The following is a 17,705-nucleotide window of genomic DNA, read 5'->3' as shown; positions in this document are numbered from 1 at the left end:
AGACAGATGGGCAAACAGAACGAATGAACCAGGAACTGGAAATGTACCTCCAGATCTATTGCAGAACGACTCCTAACGATTGGGCTGAGCACCTTCGCATGGCCGAATTTGTCCACAATTCCAGATGCTCGGAATGCATCCCTGTTCTACCTCATGATGGGCTATGAGCCCAAAGGCATCCCTTACGCCTTCCCCGACTCAGCTTTGCCAGCAGCAGAGGACCAAGTCAAGAAACTCGCAAAGATCCGTGAAGAAGCCCTTGCATGCCACAGCCTTGCACAGCAGCACATGGCAGAATGCATGTTCGGGCGAAAGTACCAGCCTTGGAAGGTTGGGAACAAGGTGTGGCTATCCGCTGTGCACCTGATCACCCACTTCCCTTCAAGGAAATTTGCACCGAAATGATACGGACCATTTACCATTAAACAGGTCCTTTCCCCTATCACGTTCACCCTCGAACTCCCTGCCACCTGGTGAGTTCACCCCATGTTCCATGCATCAGAATTATCCTCCTATCAAGAGACGGACGTGCATGGCCTGAACTATACAGGACCGCCACCGGACCTGATTGACGGGGAAGAACATTATGAAATAGAAGCGATCCTCCAACACAGGGGTACCGGAACGAAACACCGATACCTGGTCTCCTGGGTTGGCTACCCACCCTCAGAACGAATGTGGCTTCTAGAGAAGGAACTGAAGTCCACAGTGGAGCTGCTCAAGGACTATAAGAAGAGACTCAAGCTGATGACAAAGCTCCTCAGTTGTTAACCAGCTACCATCATCTACATGTCTACTTCCTCGTCCTCTGTCTCCTCCCTCTCCACTGGTTCATCATCCTCCGTCATCGAACTCATCTATAAATCCACCTGTTTCTATCATGAAGACCCCGGACTCTCAGAAGGCATTCTGGGAGGCTGTCATCCTCGACGCGCAATACGCAATCAGACTTGACAATTATATTCACTGTACCAAGGACACGGTTCTCCTGGAACTTATCAACACCTTTCGGGCAGTTGACGCTATCGCTTTCTCAACTGGTCTACATTTGGACCATCTCCCATCCCCAGTCACTCGCTACTCGGTCTCAATAGCCAAGAGATCCCTCCTGAACCTCCTAGCTACTAGGAACTTTGGCGCCACAGTCGCCAAGATAGAAGAAGAAATTGCATACAACCAACCACCTGTCCAGGCATCCGTTGTCGAGTGTACTGCCGAGTGCAGTGCTCCAACCTTCTGCTCTGAAAAACCCAACCTCATCCCCACCAACCTTACCTCAGAAGAAATTGACAGAATGTTCGCTGAGCATGAAGAAGATCAGTACCGAATGATGTCTAGTGACGAGCTCGAGGAACTTCGAGCTGCCATCATTAATGACAAAGTAGTAGCCAACGATCCATTGCCTGCTCCCTACAAAGGGAAGAAGAAGCACGAAGAAGAAAAGTCGAGTGAGGAAACTCACACACCCCCCTGGAGAAAGATGAACGAAGAAAAACTGAGCTTAGAAGCTCGTCTCACCACACCCCCTCCAGGTTTCACCTCTACCGATGACATACCTCTATTGTCTATTGGATCACCTGCTATGAGGGATGACACCCCCGTCCCTGTTCCCCCACTGAAACACTCTCCATGACAAAGCCGCCGGTTGAACACCAAGCGCATCCTTGCCCTTGGACTACCCATCACCAGACATGTACCGGGTCAAGACCCCACTAGGCAACAGATACTCAACGATACCCACGATAGAGCAACCCCCCAACCATACCAGTGTAATTTTAAATGCAGGGTCTGCTCCCAGTACGGCCACAAACAGAAGCAATGCAAGCGATATTTCTGCCGCATCTGTGGTCAGTTTGCCCCCGGACATCTCACCCCCTTCTGCCCTCGTCTTGGTGGCAAGAAGATCCTTTGCCGAGGGGTATCCTCAGAAAGGTTTTACACCGACATGCATCAGCTGGAAGCAGCCTATGACCGTGATGCTGCATGCCTCAAACAAGACAGAGAACAGAATGCCATGGGGGCCATCAAGGCACTCCATGACCTCGACTATAATCCCTCCTGGTATGACAATATGGATAACTGAGCTTGTTGATTTCAGTCCTAAAAACCAGGGTAATGTTACAAGAACATCTATACACTTGGGCCCCTACCATTTTTTGCCTTATCATCCTCATCTCCGCTCTTGCATCACACCCTTACCCTGACCTTGCTCTTGTTATCCTTGTCATCCTCACATTCCCCTTTGCCCTCTACCTGTTGCTCCAGCAGAGCCAGTACATTTGGCTGGACCCTTTCTCTGACGAAGCATATCCATGCTCCATTCCACCCGTTGACTGATCCTGTGGACAGTCCCCTTTACCCTTACTGTCCGGATGGTAACCCATGATACAATGCACGCCGCATCCCCTCTGCCCTATTTCCTTTCTTGATCTATGACTTGGTGCACAGTCGCACATTTGTACTTATATTTAGCTCCACAGCTGCACGATCATGCCCCTGCTCGTTTCACTTCCTGTTTCTGTTTATTGACTCATTTCCTATCTGCATGTTCCGGTTCGCCTATGACTCACCTCAAACATGCCTTCCTTTTCTAGTATCACCCTTTGACCAGTTCCCCTTCTGGTAGTACAAGTTATCATTCATTAATATGCATCCTCTCCTCTATATAAACTTGCTACCATGTATCTAGTTCCCTAACTTGAATCTACTTGGTTCTTGACCTCCTACTCCTAACAAGAGTGATTCCTTCAGCCTAGCCAGCTGTCCATATTCTACTTTCTTATCTGCTCATTGCGGATAAGTCTTTAGTCTCGATCTTTACTCATTGACTTCAGTCGACGAGCAAAGCCCCTGTTAACTAGTCAGACTTCTGTCCTTCTATTAACGCAGATCTTACAATTAACCTTTGGGTGTCATAAGCCTTGGCAGATACACTTATCATCAAGCCCTGCTTGACATAAGCTACCTGATTTGGACATAGGCATTAAATCTTACTTGCCAAAGCTTTGCCAAGTAAGACCCCTAACCTTGGGCTAGCCCGAGGACATCCTCAACCATTGACGACACATGCTCTGTTTGAGCGTCGCCAATAGATACTATCCAAGTCATAACAGCCGCAGATGTATGTCTTTGATTTAATAAAAGTGAAGCATGTAGAGTCATGCCTGATATGTTCTGTGCAGCTACTCCCATATATGAGGCAAGCCTGAATCATCATGTTTGATTTCGTTTAATGAAGAAATCCTTCAGAGCATTAATTACCCTTGATTTTCCAGTTCTGGCAGGTCCTCCAATGAACATTCTGAGAGGTTCAGGATTGTTCGCTCAACTATGTTCTGCTATTATTTTAAATGCTCTGGCTTGTTCATCATTTAGCAACCATTCTTGGGCAACACAGTCACTATTAACATCATGGAATGCATCAATCGGATGGGTAGGTCTCTGGATACTTGGAACAAAGGTCTCTTGTGTCTCTGACATTCTCATCTGGGGTGTTTCAATTGTCATTGATGGTGTATTATGAATGGTAGGTAAGTGTGATTTTGGCAGATCATTTGCAGCTTGGTTTTGTTTCCATTTTGCTCGTCTTTTCTCATAGCAGTCTCGCCATTCATTTTCCTGTTCTATATCTTGAATCATTTGTTCACTCTTTTCGCTATTGTTTTCATGGTCATCTGCAGTCAAAACACATGAAAGGCCATCGAAGAAGTGACATGAATCCATATGCTCAAGGCAGCATATTAGATCGTCATTAACCGTAGTCTGGCACATTGAACGACAGGAGTCTATTGATTCTAGGTGTGTAAGTATTTCATCATCAGTATCATTTGTGAATATATCATCTTCATTAAAACCACCATTATAGCTCAATATTTCTGTCAAGATTCCTGCAAGTTTATGTTGCAATCGACAATTCGCAAAATGATCATCTCAGCTGTCTTTACATTCATGCAATATTTGCATATTGTTCAAAATAGAAACAATCTTCTCATCACATGTACGTCTGAATATTTCAAAATTATCGGTCCATCATTGTGTTGTCTGTTTAAGATCATATACAGACCTCCAGGGTTTAAAGAGGATCAGCATTAAACGACAGTATTTTGGATAGACCGACTCTTGGTCTCTGTGAGGAATTTTTGGATCCATAGGAACAGGTACAAATTGATTCTCCCATCGTCTCACTCATTGAAAATGCATGCGCGATTCATAATGCCCTGTCTGTAGTTCTCCAGAAGGCTGTGTCTTAGCTGACGAATGAAGGATATCTTTTGCTGAAAAAGGTAAGCATGGTTCCATTGCAGATGATGATTCATTGATTTCCATCTCATTCAAACTCTCTAATTCATCAGCATCGTCTTCTAGGATAGTGTCATTGATAGGCTCATTTTCATCATCATCTAATGTTTCATCACTGACTATATTTTCAGATTTTGTTTTGTTCTTTTTCTTAACTTTCTTCACTTTGTCTACTTGCGCTACAAAGTCCCATATGCATATGTTACTGAATTTCTCGTCTCGATGTAAGTAGTCCATAAGCTGTGCAGCTTTGGGCACAAGGTTACCGAAGTTATCACTACAAATCCTGATTTCATCATTTTCAAGCTGTTCAACATAGATGCCATCATTATCGAGGACTCCTTCGACAGTTCTATGCTCTATTTTCTCATCCTGTTCATCTATGGCACCTTCAGTGTTATCATCATGATCGTGAGTGGTTTTTATTATAGAATCATCAGCCATTATTGACTGATTACACTCAGGACTTGGACTACATTTTTCAATAAAGGATTCAAAATTTGTCCAATACAATTGACAGTACTCATGGCTTGTGAAATGGTCTTCGAAGTCCATCAAGTATGAACAGACTTGCTGAGAGGACAATTCTTGATGAGAAATCATCGGGTGAGCACATTTTTGCAGCATCTTTTTTGCTCATAATGTACAATCATCGTCATTTGGATCATAAGCCTCTAATTTATGTACTGCTGTTTCCATTGCAGCCAATGCAACGTGAGTTTTCAACTGAGACTTAGTGATGTAATCAGTAATGTAATATAGAATCGCTTTTGCAGTTGGACCTGAGCCGATGAATTTTATGTCCATATTGCATCTCATTGCTTTCAATATACTTGCATTAAAATGATTGACTAGACCATCTAAACATTTTAAGGTAATTTCTCCTGTGTCTGTATCAGCGATGCTTATTGGATGTATATTTTTTCATCTAGATCGAAACAACATTCCTTTGGTTCTGGTGGGCCCTTCCAGTATTTCCAACAGGTTTTTGAATGCCTATGAATCTGACATTTCTTTGCAAGGAGGTGTATGTCTTTCTTCTGCATATTCTCTAAGTCTAAATCGTCTTCAGTATTATGGAAATTCACTCCTTGAGTTGCACATGGATGAAAATTTTCATTTGGTATTGATATGTCTTCTACCGGGAGTTCAGGGATGCAGGTGGTGATGGTATCTTCCAAATATCGAAGGAGACATTCTTTAAAGGCCTGCTCATCATTTTGTAATATTCAGTCCTTAATTTCATTAGGATTGAGGCCACCTTCTAACCATATCAACATATGACAGTGCAAGGTTCCTCTGCCTTGAGCTTTGATGCATCCGTAATATGCACTGACAGTGCCAAGTATACCTTCATGAAGGTCAGATCCCTTTCCTTCAAATCGCAGAAGACATTTGATAAAGGCTTTCATGTAGATATTAAAAAATTTGGTTGCAACGGCAGGATTTTGAGCTATGAGAATAGATTGATCATGGAATTTTGATATTTCTTCTGGTAGAAGATTATCAACATCTATTTCAGCACCAGCTAGAAACTTTACAAGAGGATTATATATGTCAGCAGGATTAATTGTGACATAAAAACTCGGTAATCCTCTCTCGTACATCAGGCCGTGGATTTCATTTCACATCTGCGCTCTTGCATGTGCAGAACCTGGAATTTGTGAAGTTATTACTTGTACTTCTTTCATTAAGCATAACACACACTGCTCATCTTCGTTGTTTGCAGAAACAGTGTCTCCTCGAGCTACACGTTCTGTTACACAGTGAACGGCCCATGGCAAAACAGCGGCGAGAGTAGTAGCTACAGTTGGAAAGGAATCACACTTCACCTTCAAAGATGTATGTAATAGAATCTTTTGGCACTGTAAAATGTTAAATACTGTGAACAGAAATGAGTAATGTTGCTGAAAATAATGATCTGCAAGATTGAAAAGATGTTTAACATGCCTCTTGATCGACAATGGTTCGGAGCGTAAGTGATCTTCAAATCCTCCCAGTCCGTATGGAAACAATGTAGGATAAATCATCGGAAATAGGTCCGGATCAAAGAACTCATTGACGGGTTCAGGACCATGAGGGATCTGGACATATCCACCGCCCTTGTTCTTAATATGATGAACTGCCACAGCACACAATTCGTTTGCAGATGCATTTCCATCAACATCAGTGACTACAACCTTTTCAAAATTAGCTTCTAGCTCAGCAGCCTGCACTGATTGATCATTACTAGTATGCTCCAAAACTTTGTCATCTAACTGCACTGCCTCGGTCGCATCATATTTGATGTTAAAGAATCATGTGCATCATTAGGAAGGACATGATCAACACGAAAAGGCATCAGTGTTTTCTCTTCCATAGAGTTCAAAACATCGAAATCGATAATGACATCTTTGTAAAGCCGATTGTGTTTTTTCAGCCAAACTAATGCAGCACGAACTTTTTCTCTCTGAGCTATCAAAGGTTTCGCCTTTTCTTCAAGCCATTCACGAGTCGGAGGACACGATCCTACAAAAATGACACATATTGGAGTAATAATGTCTGACACAGGTGGAGGTAAGATGTTTGCAATTCCTTCTGGGCGCTGAGGATAGATAATTATATGACCTTTCATTCCACGTTGGTTGCTAGAAAGTTGCAAGTCCTGATTTTCTTCCTTCAACTGAATAATCCAGCATTTCGCATGACAACGAGCAATCATTGCTTCCTCGACGACCGTCAAGTCCTTCAATTCATCAGGGATGTCACCTAAAAAAGTACGATTTGCTAGACTAAGTGCCGGTCGTTTTCCCTTCTTGAGATTTTTGTGACATACACCACATAATGATAATTGGAATTCACCATCAGCAGATTGTCTCACCCCACTGGAATCGAGCATCAAGTCATGCAGTGGACCATCTAACTCGGAAAATGGCAATGGAGGAAGAGGACAGTCTATGTCAAAATAATCATTTGACATCCGATCATTTTGTCAACCAGGTCTATGTAAAAGAGACAGTTCGAAATCATCCAAATATGTGATCACACAATCGGAATGCAAAACACTCTCTGCACAGCACGCACAAGTAAATGTAGCTAGTTTTTCCAATGAGGTCTCTTTCTTAAACATTTGTATCAAGTAATGCTTCAGCTGTGAAGAAGGAGTCTGAGGCCAGTCAGAACGAAGCTGATGACGACGGATTTCAGAATCATATTGCTTAGATGATTTCGACTTTGCTTTTTGCAGTGATTTAATGTGCTTTTTCAATGTGCGGCATAGTCATCCTGTTTTTGATCCTGGTTCGAAATCAATTCCATTTGCTTTCAATAATTGTTCTAAAGGATGTCGTTTGGTATTGGTCAATATCGCTGTCAAGAATGTGATTGCTCCTGCATCCAGCTTCATCGCATATCTCATGGGAACGAAAGAATCTCTTCAGCTCTTGAAACAGGACCTGATAGAGACCGATGGTGTGGGGCCCAGTGATACCATATCTGGGATAAAGGCCCATCAATCCGATCTTAGTTCTCGAAGATTCCAAGCTAGCCCCAGCCCTCTCCTTCCCAACCGTAAACTGCCCTTGCAGGGGGTCCCGGTACCTAGCCAGCTGGCCGGCCCTAATGTGGTTCGCAGTTGCAGTTGTGGCACGGGCCATTACTCCCCCTGTATATAAGGCTTAGCAGTAGTATCCCTAACAGTAACGAGAAGTACGAGCGGTCAGGGTAGCGGTAGCCCCCTGACGAGAACTTTCGCAGGTTTGAAACCGCTCGCTCACTCGCTCTACTAGCTGCCCTCTTGCCCTGTCAACAGGCCCCTATCCTAGGAGACGGGCATCTGAGTCGGGTGCAACGGCGGTGGTCAGCCTCGATGGCGCTCAGCTGGACGCTTCTGACTTAAGCTCCGCTTAGTCAGTTTGCTAAAAGTACCTCTCCTTCGTCCTCACAATGCAAATTTAATTGTCGACGGAGTGAATTGCACCTTCAAATGTTTCTGATAAAGAAGAAGAACAAAGACCCGTGCCAACGTGATGAGAAATAATCTCCCGAAGATCTTCAACAGACAGATGTTCATCTACTGAAAGCCCATGGGCAATAGCCAATGCACTCAGATCAGGTCTGCGTAATGTTTCATAACCATCAAAAAAATTATTTACAACATGATCATTATGCTGCAGTAGATACGAACATGATGAAGATAACGAAGGCAAACCCGCTTGGGTAGCAGACGATGAACCCACTTGGGTAGCTAAAGATGATTCCACTTGGATAGCAGAAGATGATAAATCATCTATAAATGATCATTCAGCCATACGAAAATGATACGGACGAGCACACATACTTCTAGGTTGAGAATTCCAACTATGACCGCCAGAAAGCTGCAATAGATCTGTCTCCGAAGGCCGAAGGAATCGAGATCCATCAAACCTCGCATATACTAATGCGAGCCAATCAAGACCAAGCTCAATGTCGCACCCTTTCAGATAGATGGAGCGAAAGGTTTGTCGAGAATTATACCATCCGTCGACAGTAGGGATGCACACCGGACCAGAAGTCGATTCCACAGCCACGCCATTATGGTTAATAATAGAACGTGGCACATTGCAATTGTGCAAAAAAGATAAAGACACGGTGGAATCAGGACTCGCACCGTTGACACGGATAACAGCAGGAACATCTGCAAAAGATCCAAAGACTTCGTGATAAATAGAAGACATAGTAGTCGACAACTAAGCAAGATCAATGTGAGCGGACACTTAGAAAGAATGTCACATGACCGTGTAAATAAAACGACATTTTGCGACTGGAACGCATTTCTCTGCCAAAAATTGGTCGATGAGGTTTTTTCGAGCATGACACCGGCAAAACCCACTGCTGACGTAGCGGGAATAGAATACAAAATAAACGGCCTCATACACTTGTAGGGCTGGTTAGCTGCACACAGTACTATCTCACACTAATGCTATCACTATAAGTGACCATATTTTGACAGCAGTGGAGCGGTGTATCCGCGATTGTCGCGAGAAAGACAAGAAGCGGTGACTCGGACGCCTGAGACACGGTCAGAAAAGTTCTATGAACAGATGCGATATCCCGAAACATATTTGAATGTATTGAATCATTTCGAATATGTTCCCCAATCTGAGCAGCATCTATTACGGACTCTTACAAGTTGGATGTCAACAATTGGAATGCAAATGACATGATCGCACTTTTGAATACATGGCAGAAGAGAGGTATTTCTATCGTTCATGGTAGCGGAGACTATGAAAGGCTCTGCCGGGGTGATGTTGCAGGGAACAGTGCCAACCCACCAGATAGAAACAGATTGTATAGGTTGATATATTTAGTGCGGAATATTGCGTTCGAACTGATCATTCATCTCGATTACGACAGCCGAGATGTCTTGCTCGTGTCGTCGTTGCATGATGGCTCGTAAGTTGAAAATAAGGCGGGCGGATAAGACGCTGTGAAACACTAACTGGAGCCTGAGTAGTATACAAGACAAATGTCAAACGCATTCAGTATGTTCGAGGGTGAAACCTACGTGTCGAGAGACTCTGCATAATCCGACTCCACCAAAGGATTAGCAAAACTTAATTGAAAAGGACATGTCTTACCGGAAGGAGAGTTATAACTATGATGTTGGCTATTGATATTGCTTATGCAATTAAGTTGAGGGTTAGCCTAGTACTACCCCGAATCCGACAACGAGAATTGCTCACCTAGTATATACAGAACATAGACAATGCCATCCCAGTACAGACGCGTAATGAGACGGCTCCCATGTTGACCTCGGCGAAGCCAGGCTTGAAAAATATTGAGGCATAGTATAACTATGTGAGGGTTTGGCTTTAGTAACACTGCAGAAAGAAGAAAATCGACCTGTCTCAAAAAGAACCAGTATGGTATAGTTGACTGCGTATATTGCAATTCTTTGGCTTTGATAACAACCAGAAGTTGATAGTGGGGGATCCTGGTCTACATGATAGCCTGTTGGATTAGAGACTCGCCAAGGAAGGCTGTAATGAAACGCACATTTGAGCAGGGATACAGCGTGGGCACTGACCACCCCAGATCCTGCAATGCAGCCCTGCAAGATGTCGTGATGAGATAGATATCGCCGATTGTGGGCATAGATTTACCAGCGTAAGTAGTAGTAGGGCAACAAGTAACACTCTGCTTCTTCCCCATAATGTGTACGTCCTAACAAGCAGGAGTACTGGATATCTAGTAAGTGTTATACTTAAACAATGCGGAGAAGTATCCATTACATTCTGCGGCAACGGTGCCAATTATGTTAAGCCCTTTGTATTTTAATCGAGAATTATAGGGTGCAAAAAATCAGGGATAGGAGGGGTACTCACACGAGGTGACTTGGTAGAGCGATGAGCACTAGCATAGAGTTTCTGTTAATGCAATATAACCTATCTCTGATATTGGTACTCACAAGTCTTGGCGATGTGGGTCCAAGGGAATCTTGATCGTCAATTAGTAATGCAATGCCGGTGTAAATACAACGGACACGTACAAATCAAGTCCACCGGGACGCCAATAAAAGGCGTGTATCGAGCCGCAGCAAAAAGGATGCGAACAAAATCCCACTTCCTCCCCCAAGTGAGGTCAATCTAGTATTCTGTGTCAATCGAGACCTCAATAGCATGCTAAGCGGATGGAGGTCCCACCTCAGCTTCTAGGTTGATACAGTAGTCAAAGACCTGCAACTGATGTCATCGTTTATCTGATTCATCTGTTCAATTTCCTACCAAGATCGCCAACCCTACCACTTTCACAATAAAATGTCAGAAGGGCGGTGGTATCATAGGAGTTCTGTGTTACACACTCTTAAAATACTAACAGAGTCGGGTTCGTGAGGACTGATATATTTTCATCTATAGTAGCAAGACTTACCTTGACAGTCTGAAGACGCAGTGCAATCTCAGTTGGGGAGGTCATGTTGAGTTGGAATGGACGAAGATCGGATAGGCTTGCTAGAAAGACATTGGTAAGTATTTATTTAACAGGAGTCAACAACGATTTGATTTGATTTGATTTCAAGAAAGTTCTTCTGTGAATCTGAACGAGGAACCGATCAACTTTGGCCTAGAACTGAAAGCACGATCGACATAGAACGTCTCGGAGGTTTCAGTATTTTCAGTTTAGCCAAGTATTCTTGTGTAGGAACCCTTAGAATATCTCCTAATCCAATTAGGCCGGTATCTGTTTATCATTGCGCAAGACATTCATACACCTGCCAGTGCAAAATATAAATTTCAATCTCTGAAATTTTGAGCTCGAGGGAACTTGAAAGGATGAAAGTTCGAAGAATCGAAGGTTCTGTCCGTCCCGTCCGAGTCTGATCCATAAAAAACAGCGACGATGCGAGCGCTGTCCGGCGAGAACAAGATTCTCTGAGAAATCCCCCAAAGAATAGCGCGCATTGATATAATCTGGGCAAACTTCCTGTCTTGTGTCACGAAGCTATAAACTTCACCTAACTTCTCGAATCTCGAGAAGTTTGAGTACCGCCGCATCGCGATCTGCTTGAGCGAGAGTAATCTGCGCAAATGATTGCTGAGCGGTGGGAGATAGGAAGAGAAACAGACAACATACTTTAGCTACACAAGATGTCAGCCTCCATTTCCACACGAGACGCTCAGAGGCATCTGAACCTGCGCGACCACTTAAAACAAACGAGACTAAAGGCAAAGTTTGAGAACGTACCTCGATGTCATTCCGGGTCGATGAAGCGCGGTCATGACAGATTTGGAGTACAAGGCTAACTTGAAGGTTTCCGGAATCCTTCGAGCGCTTATGCCTGGCAGCTCATTTCGCTTAGATATATAATTTATTTTGAACGATCCCATCACGTGATTACCAGTGTCGTGTCCCTATAGTCCTTCCTACTTACACTATTTCCTAGCGTTCCCAATAATACTCTGAAGCGCTCTTTTTTTTGCCATGAGAGGCACTTCTAGCTACCTCCTTGGAAGCGCATTACTTTCTTTACTTCCCCTAGCTGCTAACGCATTCTACCTTCCTGGTGCAGCACCTCACAACTATGCGCAACGCGATCCTGTCGATGTGTATGTCAATGCGCTCACCCCCATGCTCGCTGGAAGTGATGATTCAAAACTGGTATGATGTTTGCTATTATTTTAGGATTCGGCTGTGCTTACTGGTCTTCAGAAATCTCTCATAAACTGTAAGAAGCTCGCCTATTGATTGCAATTAGCAACGAACATTGACCCATCACAGATGACTACTACAATCCTCGATTTCACTTCTGCTCCCCCGACGGAGGTGCCCATAGTCAGCCCGAGTCATTAGGATCAATACTATTCGGTGACCGAATATTCACATCTCCGTATGATGTAAGTTGTCGTTGGCTGGATAACTATATATGCAGACTCAACCCGCTTCGACAGATCAAAATGTTAGAGGCTAATGGTACTTGCCAAACGCTGTGTACCGCCGAAATTCCTGGAGAAGATGCAAAATTCATCAATGAGCGAATCCGTGAGGATTACGCTCTCAACTGGTTGGTGGATGGTCTGCCGGCTGCGGAAATGAAGAAAGATATGAAGACTGGGGACATTTTCTTCGATATGGGATTCAACCTTGGGAATGATGACGACGATATTCCCTACCTAAATAATCATTATGAGATTGTTTTGAGGTATGCCTGTCTACCTCTCAGGAATGAAATTCATCAAACTCAATGCCACTCAGATATCATGAGCCATCCCCTGGAATTTACCGCGTTGTCGGAGTGCTGGTATGGCCATCTAGGTACGCGAGGGGTTTTGTGTATTATTTGCTTTGCTTACATCCTTGTTGCAGCCGCGGCGGGTATCAAGAAGGTGAAAGTATGCCGAATTGTGACGCTGAAGTTCCCAAGTTGGGTCTGTCTGAAAATGAAACCAATAACATACGGTATACCTACCGAGTAACTTGGGACGTAAGTCTGTTGTGAAGGGTTTGGTCCCAGCGAGTATCTGACTAATATCTTGCATTAAGGAATCTGACACGCCATGGGTACGTTCGACGGATAAGACATGCGCTGAGCCTTTCTGATTATTCATAGGCCACTCGATGGGACAACTATCTCCATATATTTGACCCCCGGATACATTGGTTCAGCCTCATTAATTCGATTGTCATTGTTGTCTTCCTTTGCGTCATGGTAGCCATGATTCTGTGGCGCACTGTCTCCAGAGACGTAATTATCTGTTGGCTTCACTGTCATAATCCAAGCTGACGTACATGCAGATTTCACGATACAATGCCATTGATCTTAGTGTGAGTGATTGATCCTTTATATGTGATCGTTCTGACGCTAAACGAAATGCAGGAAGATGTTCAAGAAGACTGGGGTTGGAAACTGGTACACGGAGAAGTTTTCCGAGCACCCAGATACCCCATGGTACTCTCCGTTATGGTAGGAAATGGCGCTCAGTTGTGCGCTATGTGCGCCGTTACCCTTGGTAGTTCTCTTAAATTTCAGAGGCCTTCGTTTACTGTCTAAATCAACTTCCAACAGTCTTCGCATTGCTAGGTTTCCTCTCGCCTTCAAACCGAGGTTCTCTTGCAACTGTCATGATGGTGTGCTGGACCCTTTTTGGAGGGTAAGTTGTCTCTTCATACCGAAGCTCTCGGTTGCTTATGAAGATATATCAGGATCGGAGGTTATTATTCGAGTAGAATATACGCATCACTTGGTGGCATTGATAACAGAAAGAATGCGTTCCTTACAGCCACCATTCTCCCGACGTGAGCCTCTTCGTCTGCAGCATTATCTTGATTACTCATTGGCTGATCCCGTTCACTAGGCTGGTATTCATAGTGATCTTTTCATTAAACTTTTTTCTTCTTGTTGCCGGTTCCTCAGGGGCTGTTCCATTCTGTAAGTCTGAGTAATCGTGACGACGACCTTGGAACTCACCCACACTAGCCACTATGCTCTTGATTGTCGTCCTCTGGTTTGGTATTTCTGCACCACTATCTTCGATTGGGTCATACATTGGGTCAAGGCAAGGGGTGCGTGTATTGCGTGTTTCATGCAATTGAAATTCATTTGGTTTCAGGGTGTATCACACCCTGTTAGAGTCAATCAAATACCCCGTCAGATCCCACCAGCTCCTAGACACCTTCGACCATGGGTAAGTCTTGACCAGCAACGTACACATGATTTTCAACCCTGTTTCAGGCCTCCGCTTTACTTGCAGGGATCCTGCCGTTTGGTAAGACAAGACACATGATTCAGTTTTTCCCGACTTAACAGTTCCGTCAATGTCTTAGGGGCTGCGTTCGTGGAACTTTACTTCGTCATGTCTAGCCTCTTCGCATCTCGCGCCTACTATGCATTTGGTTTCCTGGCGCTGACAACAGGAGTTGTCGCACTTACCACTGGCACCGTGACAATCTTGTTCACATATTTCAATCTCTGTGCTGAAGAGTACAGGTATGTAGAAGTATGTTTATCTGTAATTTGTAATCTTGATTCTCCCTGCAGGTGGCATTGGCGTGCATTCTTAACTGGCGGTGGAAGTGCGTTTTGGATCCTGGCATATGGACTCTTTTACTGGTTATCCCGACTTTCGCTGGACTCGTTTTCCAGCGTCGCATTATACCTCGGGTATTTGTTCTTGATCTGCCTTTTCGACTTTATCGTCACCGGTGAGGAATGTCTCGTGATCATGACAGTAGAACTCAACAGTTTCATCAAGGGACTATTGGATTCCTCGCATCCTATTGGGCTGTGCGGCGCTTGTACAGTGCAATTCGTGTGGACTAAATACTGGTGGTATAATTTCAATGGACTATGCGCTCATATATATTCATTGGATTATGCGGCATCCAAACCCTTTTTATGCCTTTTGTGTAATACTCCCTTTGAAACAATTTTGCACGCTTGGCGCTGCCACACAGTTCCGCACACATGTGGGGAAGTTCGTTGTCTCCAATACTACTGTAAAACAATCCGAGAGGAGGATGCAACTGAGCTGTCCCGGATTACTTATAATTATTCCAGCTATGATTATGTATTAAGAACTCCAACCCTGCAGTCAATATTTGTCATAGCACAACACTTGTAATGGCGGTTGCAGCCGATTGCCAATTCGACACGAATTGGCGCCTGAGTGAACTTGATCTATAACTCTAGTACTCATTGTTCAACAAGTCTTCCTAGGCAACCATGTCGGACCCGGTCGCTTCGAAGTCTGGCTTCCTATCCATGTACATGAAGAACCATCCTGATACATTAGTTGCATATGTCAAATATTTCGGGAAAGTTGAGGGCAACGTGCTCACTGCTGAGATGTCTAGCATTGACTCTAAGGTAGGACTGGGGAAATGAATGTCCTTTTCTCGCTGGCGCTGACAAACTGATCAGGGTATGACGCTGGTGTATAAACTCAAGTCCGGACAATCGAATACGACCCGGGTGTCATTTGACCCACCGCTTTCAGGGTACGAGGAAGTCAAACCCCGGCTTTTGAGTATGAAGGCAGAGGCCCAGGAGAGCCTTGGTATGGTGCGTTTTTGCCACCCTTTTTTGAAGTCAGTCTTGTCTCTGACAGGTATATATTTTTGTGATATAGATCAAAGCTCCACAAATAACCACATTCCAGATTCCTCGCACGGCTGCCATCGTAGGAATCCCTTTGTTCGCATACTTCTATTTCCTTTCGCCACCACCGCCTGACACTACATTCCTCTTCATACCTGTCACCACTATGAATGCATTCTTCTCCCCAGCGCACGCGTTTAGAAATACCACTGGTCTTGGTCTTTCCTTTCGAACCGCTTGCGCAATATTCTGCGCCATTCATGGGGCTGAAACGCTTTACACATGGTCACTTTGTAGGCACTATGTTAAGGGCGCTATTGTAACGGTATGCCTGTCTCGCGTCTTTCTGAGTTCGCGCCTTGACTTTGTATTCAGGCTGCTTATGTTGCATGTACGATGATATTCGGATACCCGATGTGGGCAGACCTCAAAAGACGCGTTCAACAGAAACGCATCGAAAGTGTTATGAAGGTTGAGTGATCGAACTTGTATAAACTTGCCTTTCGGGATGATTGTATATGTTCTTGTATGATGACATCGATGTACTTTAATGTTTCTGGCGTTCAACTTGGGCCTGTAGTTGTAACAATCTGAATATTTGTTTTTAGGATTCAGGATTCTCAATGGGCTTCAATCAACTTCGGCGTATCGCACTAGAACCTGTGGGGAGAGCTGTCTTCGCATTCGGGGCTACTCCAAGTAATTCATCTGCACTGGTGCCAACCACCAGGAACGTAAGTGTAAAACCATCCGGCAAGTCATGCACATATTCGACTCAGTCTGGAAGACATGAGACTTGCGCGGCCAGTCACGGGACGTGTATATAATGGAGCCAGACAAGTAATGGAATTATAAAATGCAAAGAAGTACCGCTGCAAAGACGAGATATATAGTGGTTCGCTTCGACGATTATTATTCTCCATCCAATGGTGACTACACGAATACGGACAGATCGTGCACAACGCGTGTACTACTTAGTAGGTCCCAAGCAAGGCCAAAAGTTGAAAAGGTGAGTTGACGAAGTAAAGAGGGGCATCTTTGAGGACCTAACTTTAAGACTAGGTCTTTCCTCTCTATTGGATTTGCCTTTGATTGCTTTATCAAATGGCCAGATGCGTCGAGCATGCATTGTGAAGGCTATTTATTTTGCTGGAACCTTTGAGTGAGTCATAGAAACTTCAACGAGCACAAAGTATAATTGCTGTTTTCTATCCAGCTGGTCTTGATGTCAATACCCATCTAATATTGTTGAATGTTCTTCGGTCACTGCATGAGTCTTGCAGTCCACGCTTTATCATGGGTCTCATAACAGACTCCAGGAACAACCACATTCACCAAGTCAGCAATGAACTAGTTAACTCGTACTACCAAGTGAAGTAACTGGTGAAGGGGATAACCATAAAAGGAAGGCACGTTTGGGGTGAGACACGGGTGAACCAGAACGTGCTTGATAAGAAAATGAGTCAAAGGTCAGAATAAGAAGTGAAACGCGCAGGGGCACGATCGTGCAGCTGTGGAGCTAAGTATAAGTTGCATGTGCGACTGCGCACCGAGTCAGAGATCAAGAAAGGGAAAAGGGCAAAGGGGATGCGTCGTGCATCATATCATAGGTTACCGTCCAGACGGTAAGGGCAAAGGGGACTGTCCACAGGATCAGTCAGGTGGCGGAACGGAGCATGGGTATGCTTCATCAGTGAACGGATCTGGCCAGATGTACTGGCTCTGCTGAAGTGACAGGTAGAGAGTGAAAGGGAACGCGAGGATGACAAGGGTAAGGTCGGGGTAAGGGTATGATGCGAGGGCTGATACGAGGAGGATCAGGAGAAAAATGGTAGGGGCCCAAGCGTCTAGATGT

The 17,705-nt window shown here is 44.4% G+C and overlaps 4 protein-coding genes across 4 annotated transcripts; 2 read left to right on the top strand and 2 right to left on the bottom strand.

Annotated features, from left to right (window-relative positions):
- Positions 1 to 6,174: 6,174 nt before the first annotated feature.
- Positions 6,175 to 7,000, bottom strand: EDB93DRAFT_1240851 (uncharacterized protein; the record flags this gene model as incomplete). The annotated part of the gene is made up of 3 exons (XM_041451804.1): positions 6,175 to 6,220; positions 6,262 to 6,528; positions 6,564 to 7,000. 3 exons carry the CDS (start codon positions 6,998 to 7,000, stop codon positions 6,175 to 6,177), a joined length of 750 nt encoding a protein of 249 aa, XP_041307103.1.
- A 2,404-nt stretch (positions 7,001 to 9,404) lies between these two features.
- EDB93DRAFT_471762 (uncharacterized protein) lies at positions 9,405 to 11,470 on the bottom strand. Its single transcript, XM_041456478.1, has 15 exons — positions 11,188 to 11,470; positions 11,120 to 11,129; positions 11,043 to 11,062; positions 10,962 to 10,994; positions 10,808 to 10,904; positions 10,727 to 10,755; positions 10,644 to 10,671; positions 10,551 to 10,583; positions 10,422 to 10,498; positions 10,315 to 10,369; positions 10,162 to 10,257; positions 10,002 to 10,112; positions 9,897 to 9,937; positions 9,824 to 9,849; positions 9,405 to 9,764 (listed from the first exon to the last, which is right to left on the bottom strand). The coding sequence occupies exons 1-15, from the start codon at positions 11,230 to 11,232 to the stop codon at positions 9,623 to 9,625; spliced, it is 843 nt and encodes a 280-aa protein (XP_041307102.1). The 5' UTR covers positions 11,233 to 11,470; the 3' UTR covers positions 9,405 to 9,622.
- A 767-nt stretch (positions 11,471 to 12,237) lies between these two features.
- On the top strand, positions 12,238 to 15,073 carry EDB93DRAFT_1250901 (uncharacterized protein; the record flags this gene model as incomplete). Its single annotated transcript, XM_041453087.1, has 19 exons — positions 12,238 to 12,414; positions 12,466 to 12,481; positions 12,535 to 12,650; positions 12,705 to 12,955; positions 13,009 to 13,068; positions 13,120 to 13,237; positions 13,297 to 13,314; positions 13,364 to 13,498; positions 13,549 to 13,578; positions 13,631 to 13,763; positions 13,820 to 13,904; positions 13,957 to 14,049; positions 14,109 to 14,182; positions 14,231 to 14,316; positions 14,364 to 14,438; positions 14,486 to 14,519; positions 14,578 to 14,740; positions 14,792 to 14,955; positions 15,006 to 15,073. 19 exons carry the CDS (start codon positions 12,238 to 12,240, stop codon positions 15,071 to 15,073), a joined length of 1,896 nt encoding a protein of 631 aa, XP_041307101.1.
- Positions 15,074 to 15,274: 201 nt separating this feature from the next.
- Positions 15,275 to 16,586, top strand: EDB93DRAFT_471752 (uncharacterized protein). Its single transcript, XM_041456477.1, has 4 exons — positions 15,275 to 15,619; positions 15,674 to 15,814; positions 15,882 to 16,175; positions 16,226 to 16,586. Exons 1-4 carry the CDS (start codon positions 15,476 to 15,478, stop codon positions 16,328 to 16,330), a joined length of 684 nt encoding a protein of 227 aa, XP_041307100.1. The 5' UTR covers positions 15,275 to 15,475; the 3' UTR covers positions 16,331 to 16,586.
- Positions 16,587 to 17,705: the final 1,119 nt, after the last annotated feature.

This window comes from Suillus bovinus, assembly GCF_016758785.1.
Source record: "Suillus bovinus strain UH-Sbo-P2 chromosome Unknown EDB93scaffold_32, whole genome shotgun sequence".
NCBI classification, from domain to species: domain Eukaryota; kingdom Fungi; phylum Basidiomycota; class Agaricomycetes; order Boletales; family Suillaceae; genus Suillus; species Suillus bovinus.
The sequence above is the reverse complement of the archived record's forward strand: the minus strand, read 5'-3'. Positions and strand labels throughout refer to the sequence as shown.